Here is a 16,395-nt window from a genome sequence, read left to right on the forward strand (position 1 = left end):
TGATGCTGGTGGCAACGCTTGTTTTCGAAAAGCTCACCAAGGCAGAAAATGCAAAGGGTTCCTCGCGTCGAACAACCAACGAGGCATTGTCAGCTCCATTTCCACATCACTGCTAGAAAATGTTGAGCTAAAGACTTGCGAAAATGGCCATACCTCTGAGACTATAGTGCGGATTGTAGTGCGTGTTGCAACAAATGTCGCTTTGAACAACTTTTGTAGACTTCGAAACGACACCATCCAAAGTTGTAACTTGATTCATGGCTGCGCTAAAAACACGGATAACACAGGACGGGCGAGACGTCCTGTGTACGTCTCTTCTCTTGTCCGTGTTTTTAGCGCAGCCATGAATCAAGTTACAAATTTGCACCAACTGGCCCAAATGAAAGCATTACTGCACCATCCAAAGCACCGCACAAAAAAAATGCTGCTGACAGAAAAATCAAAACCTTGAACAAGGAATGAGGTAGGACGGTTTTAGCCTTTCGTCCTAATAAAACCACTTCTACAAATGCATGTCTGATTCTTGTTACAGTTCGATGCCTGTAAGGTGTAAAGGCAAGCGTAAACAAATGCAGACCGCGCAGGAACAAAAAAAAGAAACACCTGCTTTCAGTAAGTGCCCATAGCAGATATAACGAGAACGAGTGGAGACGACGGACGGGGTGCGTGCAGGTGGGCAACTAGCGTGACGTCACGCTCTCTCTGGAGGGGCCTTGTCAATAGTCTAGGTGGTGTTGGACGACCCCCCGTGCGGGAGAGGCGAAGGGAACAGCAGGCATGGCAAATGCAGGTGCAGTGGTCACAGGGCCCACCTTCCGAGAAGTAGTTTTGAGGGAGGGAGGGAACAAAGCCGCAGCCGTGACTCACGCTAGTCACCCAGACAGCAGCCAGATGCAGGATACAGAAGGAATGTCTGAGCGGGTCATTATTGCCGGTGACTCAAATTTAGCCCGATGCGCAGAGGCAATCAAAGAAAGGGTGAAAGGAGATAAGAGAGTCTCGATAGGCACATTCCCAGGACATACGCTGGGGACAGTCATGAGGCAAGCGAGTGAAAAACTCGCAGCTAAAGCTCACAGACGTAACCTCGTGGTAATTGCGGCTGGGCTAAATGACGTGTTCAATGAAGAATCGTCAGGACTAGCGATGACCTTGGTGAAAGGGGTCGATAATATGCGCAGCGTGTCCCCCAGGTGAAAATTGTAGTATGCACAATACCGGAAGTGCCAGTGCGCAATATCAACTTGCAAAGAGCGGTTGTCGACGCAAACAAAGACGTATGGCGAATTAGTCGAGAGAAGGGTTTCGAGGTAGTGGATATCAACAGGGAGGTGCACAGGTGGGGCGGTTTCCAAAGAGACAGAATTCACTTCGATAAGAGGCTTGGTCATGAGGTGGGCTGGCGGCTGGCAGGACACGCAGTAGCTTTTTTGGGGGGGCACGCGGGCCCTTCAGAGTCCGGGGTAGCTAGTAACAGGGAAAACAGCCAGGACTCTTTGACAGGTAGTATTGGGAAAAACCAGAAAAAAGGTAAAAGAAAAAGGGATAAGGCGCGTATTGCAATAAGTTACATAAACATGCAGGGTGGCAGAAAAAAGGCAAAATGGTTAGAGATTGAGGAGCAGTTAAACAAAGAACAGATAGGCGTTTATGCGGTTACAGAAACACACCTTAGAGACTTGGAAGATCCACCACATATTGAAAATTATGTTTGGGAAGGGTACAACAGGATCATATCAGAAAGGAAAGGTGGGGGTGTAGGAATGCTAATTCACCGCGGCGCCAAATGGGTAAGAGTGAAACAGACGTGTTCAGAGCACCTCTGGGTTTTGGGCACAGTAGGTGGAAAGAAAACGTGGCTAGGGGTTGCCTACTTGTGGACGGGAAATAACTGCAGAGAAAAGAATCAGGAGATAGTGGATTGCATGAGTGAGGATATTAAGGAATTTGGTAATGGGGCGGAAATCATCCTTCTAGGGGACATGAATGCCCACATACACGACCTTGACGGATATTCAGACACCAATGGGAAGTTATTACTAGATCTCTGCGAGCAACATAGTCTGGAGATGGTTAACACGGGGCCTAAATGTGACGGCCAGATCACGTGGGAAGTCGGAAACAAACAGTCAAGTATTGATTATTGTCTCATGTCTGAAGGAATTTATCACAAACTGAGAGAAATGAGAATAGACGAGGAAGGGATTAAAAGCTTGGATAGTGATCATAAACGAATAACATTACAAATGGGATATAAAACTGGAAATGAGAGCATAGAATCAAAGTCTGGCACCTCGTATTTAAATGACAAACAAATAATAAATATAGCCACAAGAGTCGAGGAAGAAGTAGGCAAAATACCAGGCAAGGACTGGGAGTACAGTGAGCTATTAGATCTAATGACGAAAGAGATAGGGAGAGAGAAGAAAACTATTTGCTGGAAAGGAAAGAGGAAGCCAAAAAGTTGGTGGAACAAGGAAATCCGGGAAGCGATCGAGAAGCGGCGTGAAGCATCACGGAATCATAGAAGGGCAAAAAAGGACAAGCGACCGCAGGACGAAGTCAACGAAATATGGGAAATATATCTAGAGAAAAAATCCATTGTACAGAAATTGGTCGAGGCAAAAATGAAAGGCGAAAGTGAACGCTGGGTGACAGAGATTCACGAAAAAAAGGAGGCCGCACCTAGGGTATTTTGGAGCCACATAAAGGCGCTAGGTAGGAAGTCTGTCACAACGCAACAACATATTCTCGATGAAGGTGGAAATCAATTGGAAGGGTACGAAGCGCTAGGTTACATTCGAAAGACGTAACAGCCGATTCGTTTAAAAAGAGCGTCCAGGGGATTTCCCCGGTGAGTAAAAGTGTGGCGGAGAGAGCAACCGAGGAAGAGCTAGTGCTGGAGAATTTCAATTGGAAAAAAGCTGAAGGAAAAATTCCAAAGCGCACTGCCGCGGGTTTAGATGGGATTCCCGTTAGCCTCATTAACGAACTAGGAAATAGCACTAAAGAAGCACTGCTGAAAGCTGTAGAAAAATGCTTAAAGGGCAGGCAAATACCGGATAGTTGGCGAAAAGGTAGAATTAACTTAATCTATAAAGGCAAGGGAGAAAAGGATAACATTCGCTCGTATAGACCACTAACCATTACATCGGTACTATACAGGTTGGCCATGCAAGCAGTAAAAATGAAAATAGAAAAGTGGGCAGAACACAACGATATTTTGGATTTCGAGTCGACAATGGATTTCGAGAATGGACAACGAGAATGGATTTCGAGTCGACAGGCGGTTAGAAGATAACCTGTTTGTTCTCACTCAGTGTATAGAAATATCTAAAATAGAAAATAGGCCCTTGTACATGGCTTTTCTAGACATCACTGGGGCGTACGACAACGTTAATCAGGAAATTTTGTGGGGTATATTGAAAGGAATGAGGGGCAATAACATAGACCATGATAGAGAAATTCGCGAGTCATTCCTCATCCACAAGTTCAACGCTGTCTCATCGGGCATAAATGAAAATCCAGGCAAGCTGACGTTTCTTTCGGCGCGGAACTAAGTTCTAGTATCATCACAATCTAATAATAATCACTGTATACGCAGAGTTTTGCTGCACGCTTTCGTAGCATCGCTTTTCTTTGCCCTTTGTTGTTGCTGTTCTCACCCCTTCAATTGTTTAGTGACGCATCTTGTCGTGTTCAAGCGCTTTTTTTTTTTATATGCGCTCGCAGAATTGTATTTTTGTTTGTAGATTTTGTTACGGCTTTCAAATTATTAGTCACGCGATCTGTTTCATGTAAGCCCCTATTCTTCAGATACGTTTACACGCCTTTGCAATTACCTGTTGTTGTCACCGTGCATAACTCGCCTTACTGCAGTGATTACTGTGTGACAGTGATAGATCACATGTTAGGGGCCCCTTATACCACGTGTCTGCTTAAAAAGAGCGCATTTCTGTATTGTGTGTTCCCTGATGAAGGCCGGTCCCCGGCTGAAACGTCGGATTAATAAAAAGTTTTCGTGTTGCACGTCGTCTACTTCGCAAAGCATATATTAATATATATATACTCCGTTTCACACATCAGGTGCAACGCTGTGAAGGCTAGCGGGATTTCTTGCAGTAGATGCGTTCGCATCAAGAAATAGTCCATTGACTTTACCAACCGAAATGCGATTTCTTTTCGTCTTTAGGCGCAGTAATAAATGCGGATACTTCGTTCCCCAGATATAAACAAACACCGTTATACGGTTGTGAATAAGTTGTTCTGGACCGCATAGCGTCTTTGTTTTCACTTTTGGTGTTTCGTTTGCAGCCCGTCGCGACGCATCACGCGCGGCTCGCACAAGCGTTTAGAACGACGAAAGCCATGGGCGAGACGCGCGTTCTCGCACATATCTTGCTGACCGAACTTCCTGCATAGCTTGCACAGCGTTGCACCTGATGTATGAAACGGAGTGTACAGGAGAAGTGAACAAATGAAAAGAGTCGTTTTTTTTATTTTCCTTTTTTTTTTTGCGCATAGTGAAGCATACGCTAGCACATCGTTGTGCGACGGTGGGGAGAAATGTACTTTCGCCTTCACGCGCTGCAGCTCTGTCGAAATTGCGTAGCCACTGGTTCACGCCTCTGTTACGTAAAAGCGAGTGAATGCGAGCCAGTTGGTGCGTATCATAGTTAAACACAGCGCGAAGTAGACACGGGCAAGAGAGTACACAGGACTAGCGCTGCCCTGTGTACTTTCTTGTCTGTTACGTACTCCAGAAGGGAGGAGATATGCTGTGCTTGTCACGGAACGCACACCTCTGCGCACACATTCTTAGTCAACCTCGAACTTTCGCTAAGCCGTTTGGAAGTTTGGGGGGAAAAGCCGCGGAATTCTCGCATCACGCATCGAATAATACTGCTAAGTTTCTAAAAAAAAAAATGAAGGGTGCGGCTAACATGAGGGTGAATATGTGGCTTTTACACGTGTGCGGCCATTCCACGAGTACATACGGTACTCGCACAGCGTAACGAAGCTCACACACTTATTTTCTTGATGCTGCAATGAAGAGAAAATGCAGCATAATAGCAATGTTGTGCGTAAGCGTCACATTGCGCGGCCTTTGCGGTCCGCCTGAACATGGCGGCCACCGTAGCAGACGACGCAGATATTCTCACTCAAAGCGGAGCGCGCACGTCTCGGCATCTTGTACTCTAGCTTCAGCTCGAGCCACTGCACCCTAACTGGTTCTTTTTGTACACGCGTATACAGGAATATGCATACACTCAAGAATATGCAAGAATACCAAGTGCGACGGTGCTGCGTCGCAGCCTTCAGGCAGAGACCGGCGATAGTCGGTACTGCGGCATAAAGGGTGTTCTTCCGTAGGAAAAGGGAACCAATTGTTCTTCGCATTGCGCATGCGCTCGCTTACGCAGTCCACGCCTTCATGATGTCAGTTTTTTTTATGTCATCGGCTTCAGTCCTCTCGATTGACGTCTGTTCTACTTCTTGCGCATGCGTAGACCACGCCTTTATGATGTCAGCTTTGTGATGTCATCGGCTGGCGAGAAACAGCTGCGGTGGCTGCGGCCCGGCGACGCGACGCGATATCGGCGACGAGCCGCAGAGGGTGTCTGCGGGTCACGTGGACTGGCCCGCTTTGTATAAAGGGAGTGCTGTAACCGCGAGTGATAATTGGCGCCAGTGTGTGTGGTGTGCGTGGAGAGCTGCCGTCTCAACAGCAGGCGCCCGTTTCTTTCCTTGGTTTTCTGTCGAAGCGCACCGTTGTATGGGTAAGTCCTAACAACGTCTGAAGCGTTACGAGGTGGGGTCACTGACACATGGTCATCCATCGCCAGAATTCCCTGCGCATTGCAGTTTTTCACGCAGTGCCTTTACGCTGTCGGGAAGGTTTCCTTCTCAAGCAGTAACTGCGTGCGCGTGTAACTGTACATATTGATTTCCTAGGAATTGTCGCGGGATTTCGGCACCGGAAACAATGCAAGGACATGGGGCGGATGCCAAATCGGCAGGCCTTTATCAACTGCGCGTTGGCAGCGATCTCGCTGCGACGTCAGCAGGAACTCCTCACGTGGCACTCGACTGAGCTTGCGACCTTGTAGCAGCTTTTTTCTTCTTTTTTCTTTTTTGCCAGCGTGGCTCGCTTACGGCCGTTCGTATAATTCGTTGCTGCAGCGCAGCTCTCATTTTCGTTTTGCAAGCCAAGTTCCCTAAACCAGAACGTTTGATCTTTAGCAGCTTGAATGCAACGAGTATACATCCTCAAAATCATCCAACATCCCTGGCGATGCTGCGCTCGTAGTATATATAAACAAAAATCTTTCTTTTTCTAACCATTTGATTCATTTGCCACATTCAGCTGCAGAGTTGAAATTTGCCTCTCATTGTTCCATGCACATGACTCGTGCCCCTTGCATTAGTATGGTTGACTGCTCTAAACTAACACGTCATTTGCAGATCCCTTTCGTGGTTTCCATTCGAATCGCTCCGTGTGACGCGTTATTTTCGATGACTTGAATCGTATGACACGACAGTGATAACTCATTCACGATATTTGTTCCTAAGTTTAAGCCTTTCATTGCTCGACCCTATTCACGAATATGTGGGTGCAGTCGGGCCTTTGCAAGACCTCTCGCATTATGACATTTACTTTTATGCAGAATTGCCCGACTTCAATTTATATTGTGACCCCAATGACTTAGCTTTCCCAAAAAAAAAAAAAGAATATAGTTGCTATAGCAGTGTCCATTGAAACACAAATTTGTTCCAACGTTTTTATAGTTTCTGGGCGGTCCTGTATATTTGTTGCTGTGTCACTAATATTGCCAAACACAGCTTGGGCTATTATTCATGTATGCTGTGCAAGTTTCCTGTGAACTTATGGCTACAGACAAAACTTGTATCTTGTCAAATAAACATGCATCAAATACTTCGTTCTTCAGACTAACAAGGCTAGTTTACTGTCGTTATCAGTGCAGTAATTTCCTGGACCAAATATTTGCTGCAACTAAGGGCCACTTCGCGCTCAAGCTGCCCCGCAAAGCGCGTTTGGCCTTCTGCTTGTCACTCGTTGGCTGCTCACCTTGAGCAGCCAATGAGAGAAGGCCATCCACCCTGGGCCAGGTGGCCATGAGGCTGGAGCATAATGTGCATAAAGTGGCTCTTAGTGGACTGTGATAGTGGAACAGCTGTGTCAGAGGCAGTGCTTGCGCCACCTCCTCAAAAGGAGAAGAAAGTGTAGTTGTCCTTATACTGCCTTGCTAGTACAACTGAAATCTGATTGTTATCTAACTATGGCATGTGCTAAATGTGCTAAGTGCATGCAAGATTCATACGGTGCACTTATTCCTCTGCTACTCTCAAACTGGTACTTCAGAAAATGCTAGTTTTGTTGCTTGTGACCAAATTCCTAGAATGTGCAGTCGGAGTGAAAATTCTAAAGACCACAGGAGTGTGCAAAACTGCGTTGCTGCACCCTCTACCGATTTCACAGCTAACTTCGAAAGCACGTACTACACACGCCCGTCCTTTTCCACTTTCCAGTCTGCTTGTTCGCTTTCTTCAAATGCATGAGCACCGCAATATGTGGAATGAAGCACAATGTGTCATTTCTGCACTCGCCGTGGAAGCACGAAGCAACGATATTGGGACAAAAATACCTCGTTTTACAAATGAAGTGTTTATTGTTGCGACATAATCGGCTTCAAATCGACTGCAGGAATTGGCACCTTGCGTTGTCTCCCATGTTTCAATACGAGCGTGGTTGAAACGAGCAGGCTGGATAGTATAAAAGGATGTGTGTGTGTGTGCTCAGTACAAGCTTTCAAAGTTAGCAATGGAACCTTCAGAAGGTGCAGCGATACAATTTGGCACATGCTCTGAAAATTTTGTGCGTGACTGTACCTTCTCTTTTAAGCGCTTGTTTTTTCTTTTTTAGACACTTCCAGTGTGGAACAAATGTGCGCTTTCTGTCCTGAATTATGCCTGAAATCAATTTTTTTTTTCATTTAATTGCACAAATTTCCGTGCAGTTTGTGTATGGGCGTCCCTTTGAGAATAGGATGCTTTGAGGGTATTTAAGTGAAATCCAATTTTAGCTGTTCGTTGATGACTTGTCACCAGGAAGTTGGGAGGTTGAACGATTTGAATCCTATTTTGACGTCATCATTGTATACTGAATAATCGCACTGTGTATGAAAAGTAAGAAAAGTACAACAAAGTATACCTCCCTGTGGAATACTGATTTCTTAAAATGTCTTGGAACAGAACATTGCCTACTTCAATAAGGACCCGGTTTGATAAGAAACATTTCATTAGGCACATTGCCATGGATACCTAATTCTAAAAAGTATCTGAAGATTCTTGCCACCACATAGTATTGCGCGCTGTTTTCATATCTAACATTGAGAGAAATAAATTTGTGAATTGAAGTATTTGCCTCCACACGTAAATGTTTGGACATGGATCAGCTTTCTCTAAAATTGTACTGTTAAGCCAGGCAGTTTGTATCAATCAAGGAAATGTAATAATGTGCGGTTCTTTATCATTTCATGTACGAGACCATTGTGTCATTTCCCTGTACAACTGTAATGTTTTATCACTACTTAGGTGATTTTTGTCAGCTGCCAGAGTAGTTTCTTGCAGCCATCTTAAGCAACTGTGCATGCAATTCACCATTCTGTTGTGGCATTAGGGATCACCTATACATATTAGCATCAGCTAAATGTCCCAACACCCAAATTGAAACGATTGGTTAGTCCACAGTTCACTATATTCAAACAAGTGGCATACACAAACTGTGCACAGCAAGGGTCCATTCACACCAACACTGCTTGCCACTCGGGGAAAGGAAAGACAATTAGCACGCTGGTATTAACATCCTACACAACTGCAACTACTTCTATGATGGCACTTTCTGTTATGAACGATTACTACGAAGAGAGATCAACCACAATTTCTCCAATGCATCAATATTACTTTCGTGACCAAAATAACACTAATGTTTGATCAATGCCATATGACATAACTGCTTTCCATGGGCGAGTGTTCCATTGAGGGTTTTTTTTTTTTTTTTTTTTTTTTGCAGATCTAGCGTAATTTATGAAAGTGTGGGTTGTGTGTATTCCAACTCGAAGAATCGGTTATTGTGGTGTGAGGATACAAGTATTCTGTAACTTCAGAATGGATCTGTTCAGAACTACATGAAATAAACGTGACATATCTCTTCTTCAGGGCAGAATTTCATTGTTCCGCTATATTTCAGATCAGGAGCTAAAACTGAAAGGCAACTACCTGGCTCCATTCGTGTCCCTGGTATCTCTGTTTGTGTCGGAATGGCCATCTTGACTCAGAGTATGGCTCCACTTGTCATCATGGTGAGACTTTGATGCATTTATACATGCACATTTTCACATTGCAGCATTGTGGGTCTTGCCTTCGCTGTGTTCTGATATATCATTGTGACAAAGGACCAGCAAAAGTGGGCAAACATTTTCATGCAGGTGATATGGGTTTGATGTGCCCAGAAAGAAACAAGGCACAGTTGTGTCAATGTGCATTCGCTTGCAGTGCAAGTGTACAAGTTAGATGAACGAAATGAGTGGCGATATCGAAAAACCAAGTAAAGAAAGGCTTTTAAAACAAAGATTGCTTCAAGATGTACTCTGTTGAAGCTCAGCTACGAGGACTTTCGAAGGTCAGTTGATCTCGGTGAAGTTCACTGGGTATGTTCCCATGTCCACAATGTGGGTGCACTTTGAAGACGCGGACCGGGAAGAGACAGGACACACACTGCACAACTTTCAACTTCTTTCTTAGAAAGAGGGAAACATCACATATATACACTGAAGCACGTGATCCAGGGCATGCGCATTACAAATCACTCGGCATTCAAAAACTGGAACTCTTTCTCTGATAATGACAATGACTCTACGCTTACACATGAATCTGCGCATTCCAAAATTGATTTGGCTTCTGCTATGAGTCTCGCGGATTGATTATGGTTGCGGGATATGACGGTGCAGTGATCAAATTTCAGGGTGCATGAGCACCTTTGGCAGTGAGTTGCTAAATAACCATAGGAACCATTCTTGACATTATTACTGTGTTCTCTTAGGTGCTCGTTAAGGCAATGCCCAGTTTGCCCTATGTATACCTTTCCACAAGAAAGTGGAATGTTGTACACTACGTCCTTTTGGCACTGAACGAATCTAATTTTATGGTTCACGTCACAGACGCTGATGAACTGTTCGTGCTTTAAGTGGTGTTGGTGCTGTAACCAAGTGCGAAATTGATTATTTGCCGCAGCCCATACCTTGGATAGCGTCCTATTTGAAAGCGAACTCGTTGTGCCTGCTGAACTCTGACAGAGAAGGAGGCTCTGCCGTTATGCTTGTTAGCTTGTACAAAGCAAAAGCCTGTGAAGCTCTCAAGTCTGTTTTCAACAGCTGTGACACTGTTTCCTTGAGGGAACTAAAAAAGAAATTGAAAAGGCTATGTGACGGCTTTCACCTTCCGGGACTAGTCAAGAGAATCAGTGCTAGTAAGAATGATGCTTCAGAAGTATTTTATAGCGCAAAAACCCACAAGCCAGGTTGCCCCCTCAGGGTTATTGTATCTGAGAACACGTAGCAGAAAGAAATAGCTATTTTCCTGCAAAGCATACTCGACCTTCTTGTGGGCGAAGATCCCTTCAGAGTTAAAAATTCAGTGGAAGTAGAATTCTTTGGTAAACAGGAAGGCATTATCCTTGACGCTCTGTCGATGGATGTCAAAGATCTGTATTATTCGATTCCTCAAGCTGCCCTGCTCAAGAGCATTGAGGCAAGTATTGGCCGGTTTGGGGCAATTAGCTTTCAGAATAAAATAGGAATTCCTCCTGCAAGCTTTCTGGCACTGCTACCCTTTTACCTGTGCTCTACATATGTACGCTGGGACGGGTGCCTTTACCTGCAGTGAAGTGGCATATGAATCTAGCTTGGCACCAGTTTTGAGTGAACTATTTCTGGACCAGTTAGACAAGCGTCTCAAGGATACATTTGCACTTTCCAATGTTTTTAAAATATTCAGGTTTGTCGATTTTTTTTAGTCATTTTTGACAAAATGTCTAATGGCACATACTTTGATGTCGATAGCATGTTGACTGCTTTTAGGCAGACATTGGCACCGTTGCAGGTGACCAACAAACTTCCGTAAAATGGTTCCATTAAGATTTTGGATTTATGCATCACGTTTCGTAATAACGAGACTGCTGGGGGTGTCAGCCAAGGAGTAACAAACCGATTTCACCCCATGGCTCGGCTCATTCGAAACTTGTAAAAAGAAGCATCACTAACATGTGCCTAAATAATGCTTTTTTAATGTTTTTAGAACAGGTAGGTCGTCTACAGGCGTCAGCTACCCTGACCATGTGTTAGTGTCGGTATCCGAAGGGTTAGTAAAAAGAATAGGGAAGCAATCTTGTTGTCAACAAAACAACAATAAAAGTAGCAGGAATGTGAAAGTTGCAGTCATTCCATACATTCATCGCATTTCGCACAATCAAGAAAGGTGCTTGAAAGGCCGGTGTGAACGTTGTATTTTCCGCCCCGCAAAAATTATCCAGACTGTGCAAATTGAGAGCCTTCCTTCAGTAAGCCACCAGTCTGTGACGTGAACCATAAAATTAGATTTGTTCTGTGCCAAAAGGAGGTAGTGTACAACATTCCACTTGCTTGTGGAAAGGTATACATAGGGCAAACTGGGCGCTGCCTCAACGAGCGCTTAAGAGAACACAATAATAATGTCAAGAATGGTTCCTACGGTCATCTAGCAACTTGCTGCCAAAGGTGCTCATGCACCCTGAAACTTGATCAGTGCGCCGTCATATCCTGCAACCATAATCAATCCGCGAGACTCACTGGAAGCCAAATCAATTTTGGAATGCGCAGATTCATGTGTAAGCATGGTGGTGTTGTCATTATCAAAGAAAGAGTAGCAGTTTTTGAATGCTGAGTGATTTGTAATGCGCATGCCCTGGGTCACGTGCTTCAGTGTATATATGTGACGCTTCCCTCTTTCTAATAAGTAAGTCCAAAGTTGCGCAGTGTGTGTCCGGTCTCTTCTTTGTCTTCGAAGTGCACATACATCGTCGACTTGCAGAACCAACTAGCCCAATTAAGTGTGATGCTCCCGTGCACACTTCTATCATTTATGCCAAACAACAGCCTTGAGTGGTTTGCAGATGCCTTGAAGATAAAATTAATTGTTTACCCCTGGCTACCACAATGTGTGCGACATGCATACGTGCATGCACAAAGCATCTGGTAATGAGATGAATTCTGCAAGAAAGCCACACTGTCTAGAAAAAAAGTAATCCTGCATGCAATGTCCATTGAACACATGCTGTGCGCACGAAAGTAGAAACAATAATAAATGAATGAACTTGTTGGGCTAGTTGGTACATGCTTACTGAAATACAAGACTTGTACCATTGAGGAAGAATTTAGGACAGAACAGAAAAGGGCATCCTTTCCTGAAGACTCGCTTTTCTGTTCTGTCCTAAATTCTTCCTCGATGGTACGAGCCTTTTTTTGTATTTCTATATACATGAATAAGCAGGCATAACTGTTGCACTTTTTATTTTTGACGTCCGGTTACTTGCACCAGCTCAATGCAGAAGTGCTATGCACAAAATCCGCTTCTTTTGCTATCGTATAGCACTATGTGATATCTCTAAGGTGCAAGCTGCCTATGAAAACAAATCCACAGATTGTTGCTTTGTGCAGCAATCAGTGGTCTTCCGGGGAATCAAATCGGTGGTTGGGGCTGATCTCGGTCCTTGCAGCATAATGTGCTGCACTGGGTTGCACATGACTGATTTGCTCGGGTGGCAGTGGATGGATTGTAAATGGTGACACTGTATATGGCTGCTGAATTGAATGCATTTTTCGATGGTCATTGAACCAGACCTTTTGGCAAATTTCTAAAGTCTACATGGAGAGTGCAGGCCTTCCCATCATTGTTTGTACCATGTGCTTCAATCTTGTGAATTGATTTTTGTCCTTCCTCAATGCATTTCAGGTTGGTTGGCCTTGTGGGTATTTTTCGGTGTGGGACTCTGCTCTTCCTTCCCTGGGATGACTACTCAGCCAGCAACCATGAAGCGGCCCAAACGGTATGTTCATCAAAGGCAACACTTATCTGGTCAGCCGATATTTTTGAAACATATGGATCTTTTAGATAGGGCACCGAATGAGCTTTAGAGTGATCTGAGAAAACAAATATTATCTACTAAGGAAGCCAGAAAGTCATTCTGAGAAAGGAGAATAAAAAAAAATGACTCCTATAGAAGTAGCATAGCACGAGAAAGAAGCGTGGCCAAAGCTGAGAGGGTCACATCACAGGCAATGTTACTAACTGCCAAGTTCCCAAAACAAACTTCGATAGATGAGAAAGAATATTTAAAGGCACAATGTAATGACATTGAGGACGGTAACTCAAAGGGAATATCAACGGACCTTTTCAACAAGCTAATAGAAATCTTGTGCAGTGGAACACCCAGTTGTACAACTTGAGAGCACCACTGAAAACTTTTGTATAACCCAAGTGTTGTATAATTGAATAAAGCAGGCAGTGACACTTAGTGTTGCCCAATAACGGGTACAAACCGCTTGAATGACCTCAAACTTCCTACATACTTGGTGGAATAAGTAACTCTGCAAAGTTTACAAGACAAGAGCATCGCATACTCCCATCTTCTTGTCAGTTTTTCAGCACTGCTTATTCCATTAAAATGTTCCATCTAGCTCCATAGCTCCAGCACAGGCGCTTATGAATATCAAAATGCTGTTGTCTGCCAAATAAATCATTTTGGCCATAAGCGAGATCAGTCCTGAACATTTTTGTAAAGCAAAAGTAATGGAACTTAACTAAATTATTTTACTCACATCATGGAAGCTGAAACTTCAGTGATTGAAAATTATTTCAAATGAAGGGTAAGAGTAAAACAATGCTGCCCATGCACAAGATGGTCTGGAGACCACTAGAGTTCATACGTTCATTCTGTCACGAGAAATCTCCAGTAATTCGATGGAATTAACAGCAAACATTTATTTGCCTTGCTTGCTTCTGCAGAACTGATTTGGCGTATTGAGCTTCACTTGTTAATACATCAGTATTTCATGAAACTTATCAAGAACACTGAAAATTAAGATTAACATGTATTCGTCCCCGCCATCATATAGCCTCAACATGAGCACCTGTTGGCGTGGCACATCTTCTCTAGATCTACTGCTTAAATTTGACTGTGTCTTGTTTGGTACTGAAGGCATGAAGAGTTTTGTGCATTCTTTGGGTCCTTTTTCTTATTATTTTTTCAGCACCCCTGTATCTTGTATCGTTGTTGGGAGCTAAGAAACCCATTAATTATTTTCAGGTGAACGACCATCTGCCAGAGCAGCCTTTGAACCGGAATGTGAAGCATACTGTAGGGGGTGGAACCCCCGAAAAGCCCCATGCTGAAGAGTCACGACTTCTGCCACGGCCTTACTGGGCCCCGATCAGTGGCGCTCCATTGACCTTTGACACAACTGCAGACCTGGAGGCTTTCTTGGCTCAACTGGGACAGCTTCTGTGCAAGGAACTGCGACACAGGCACTACAACACCCTGGGCAACCTGTTGCGCTTTTACAAGGACTACCGTGAAGGCAGCACCACCAGCCTGGCAACTTTCCTCCGAAACTACCCTGCTGAAGTGTTCGAGGAAGGCTTGTCATGTGTCGGCTTGAGCCTGCACCTCTGTCATGCCATGGAGCAGCAGTTTCCCTATGCACAGCCTTTCTTGGTCTCTTGCGAAGAGTGGATCCCTGATGTGGCATCTTACTGCAGCCACGACCCGCCAGACGATGCGTCCAGTGTCAAGGAGCATGTGCTGGTGGCTCTGAGAGTGCTGGCGGGCACTCGCCGGGGTCTGGTCCTGCTGGATCCGGGATACCACGTGGGCTTTCCAGTCGTGGTCATGGATGATGGCTGCGCTCCACACACTGGCCACTTTGTCCAGTCTCACACGGCCAAGTCCACCAAGGAGTACTGCTACGAGGCTTTGGGCGAAGGCTACGTGCTCTGGCGGGTGACTGAAACCCGCATGGGGAGCAGCAAGACGTGGGACAACGTTCTGTACGTAGGCGGTGCCTTTCAGAGCGCACTCAGTTACTCGGAGAAACGAAATCTTCTCTACGACTTTAGGACTCTGGTGGCACGCAGCAACGGTCATGGCCCTACGGCAGGCGTCTACTGTAAACTGGATGAGCTCAACCGCAATCCTGTCTTCACGCTCTTCTATAACAAGGACGGCCGGAGAACAGAGGCAAAACTGCCATTCGGGTCATTTGGCTCTGCCACACCACCAGCAGTCACAGAATGTGCCCAACAGATAGACATGGCTCCCGACAAGCTACTGTCCCTCCTCACTGGAATGGCTGACCTGTACGAAGATGTGGACTTTGTCAACCAACTGCTCGACCTTAACCGCAGAGTGGACCCTTTTGAAGAGCTGAAATAAATTGCTGGCACAGTACTTCGTTGAAGAATTCAGGTTCATGTTACAACTGCTGCAGTAAAGAATAAATTGGGCTTGCAAAAGAGTTTTGCCCTCCGGTTTTCCATTCTTATGTCCAATTTGAAAGGACGCCAGGGTGCATGTACAGTTTTTGTGGCTCGAGCCTGAAAGAGTCATGCTCTGGTCTTCTTGGCCTCTTGATTCCAATTGTGACCCGCACCTAGCACAGGCTGACCAAGCCTGGTTCCATTCAACCCATTAGCCTTTCAGTCCAAATGAAGCTAGTGTGATGTGAACTCCTGCACTACAGTCGGCAAGTGCTTTTGTGGCACAAGAACAGTGAAATCTCGATAGCGTTATTTTAACAGCAGAGCTGTTTAAGCTTAGAGTAATGCCGTTTGTCGACCGCACAAAAATGGCGAAGTGGGGAGAGTAAGGCTAAGAGAGGAGGAAAGCCAAGTATAGATATGCAATGCAACGGTAGGAGAGGTGGAGAATAAATGCATAGTAATGTAGGTGCCTTTATATACGCCGGCAGAATCCTGTTTTTCATTCAGAGCTTTCTCTTTTTTCCAGTATAACAAGGTGAGGAGGAGGGGAGAGAGTATAGCAAGGACTTAGAAAATGGTGCAGCTCCGTGGATATGCTGTGATTTTTTTCAAGAGAGCCTAGGCATCGCGTCTTAATAACAACCTCATGTGCATTGTAGCGTCTACAATGCAGGCGAGGCGACAAAGTGTAAACGTAGTAGCTTTCGCTGAAGACTTAGCGGCATAAATGAAAAAATAAAAACACGGTAATCGTTCTAACACTGCCGTAAACAAAGCGCGATTGCTTACCTTCTGCGTCGG

At 44.8% G+C, this 16,395-nt stretch overlaps 1 protein-coding gene across 1 annotated transcript; it reads left to right on the forward strand.

Moving 5' to 3' along the window:
• The first annotated feature begins 1,146 nt into the window (after window positions 1-1,146).
• LOC119391888 (uncharacterized) lies at window positions 1,147-15,632 on the forward strand. Its single transcript, XM_049415433.1, has 4 exons — window positions 1,147-1,193; window positions 9,360-9,383; window positions 13,069-13,162; window positions 14,423-15,632. Exons 1-4 carry the CDS (start codon window positions 1,147-1,149, stop codon window positions 15,545-15,547), a joined length of 1,290 nt encoding a protein of 429 aa, XP_049271390.1. The 3' UTR covers window positions 15,548-15,632.
• The last annotated feature ends 763 nt before the right edge of the window (window positions 15,633-16,395 follow it).

The sequence above is a fragment of the Rhipicephalus sanguineus genome, chromosome 4 (assembly GCF_013339695.2).
Source record: "Rhipicephalus sanguineus isolate Rsan-2018 chromosome 4, BIME_Rsan_1.4, whole genome shotgun sequence".
Classification (NCBI taxonomy): domain Eukaryota; kingdom Metazoa; phylum Arthropoda; class Arachnida; order Ixodida; family Ixodidae; genus Rhipicephalus; species Rhipicephalus sanguineus.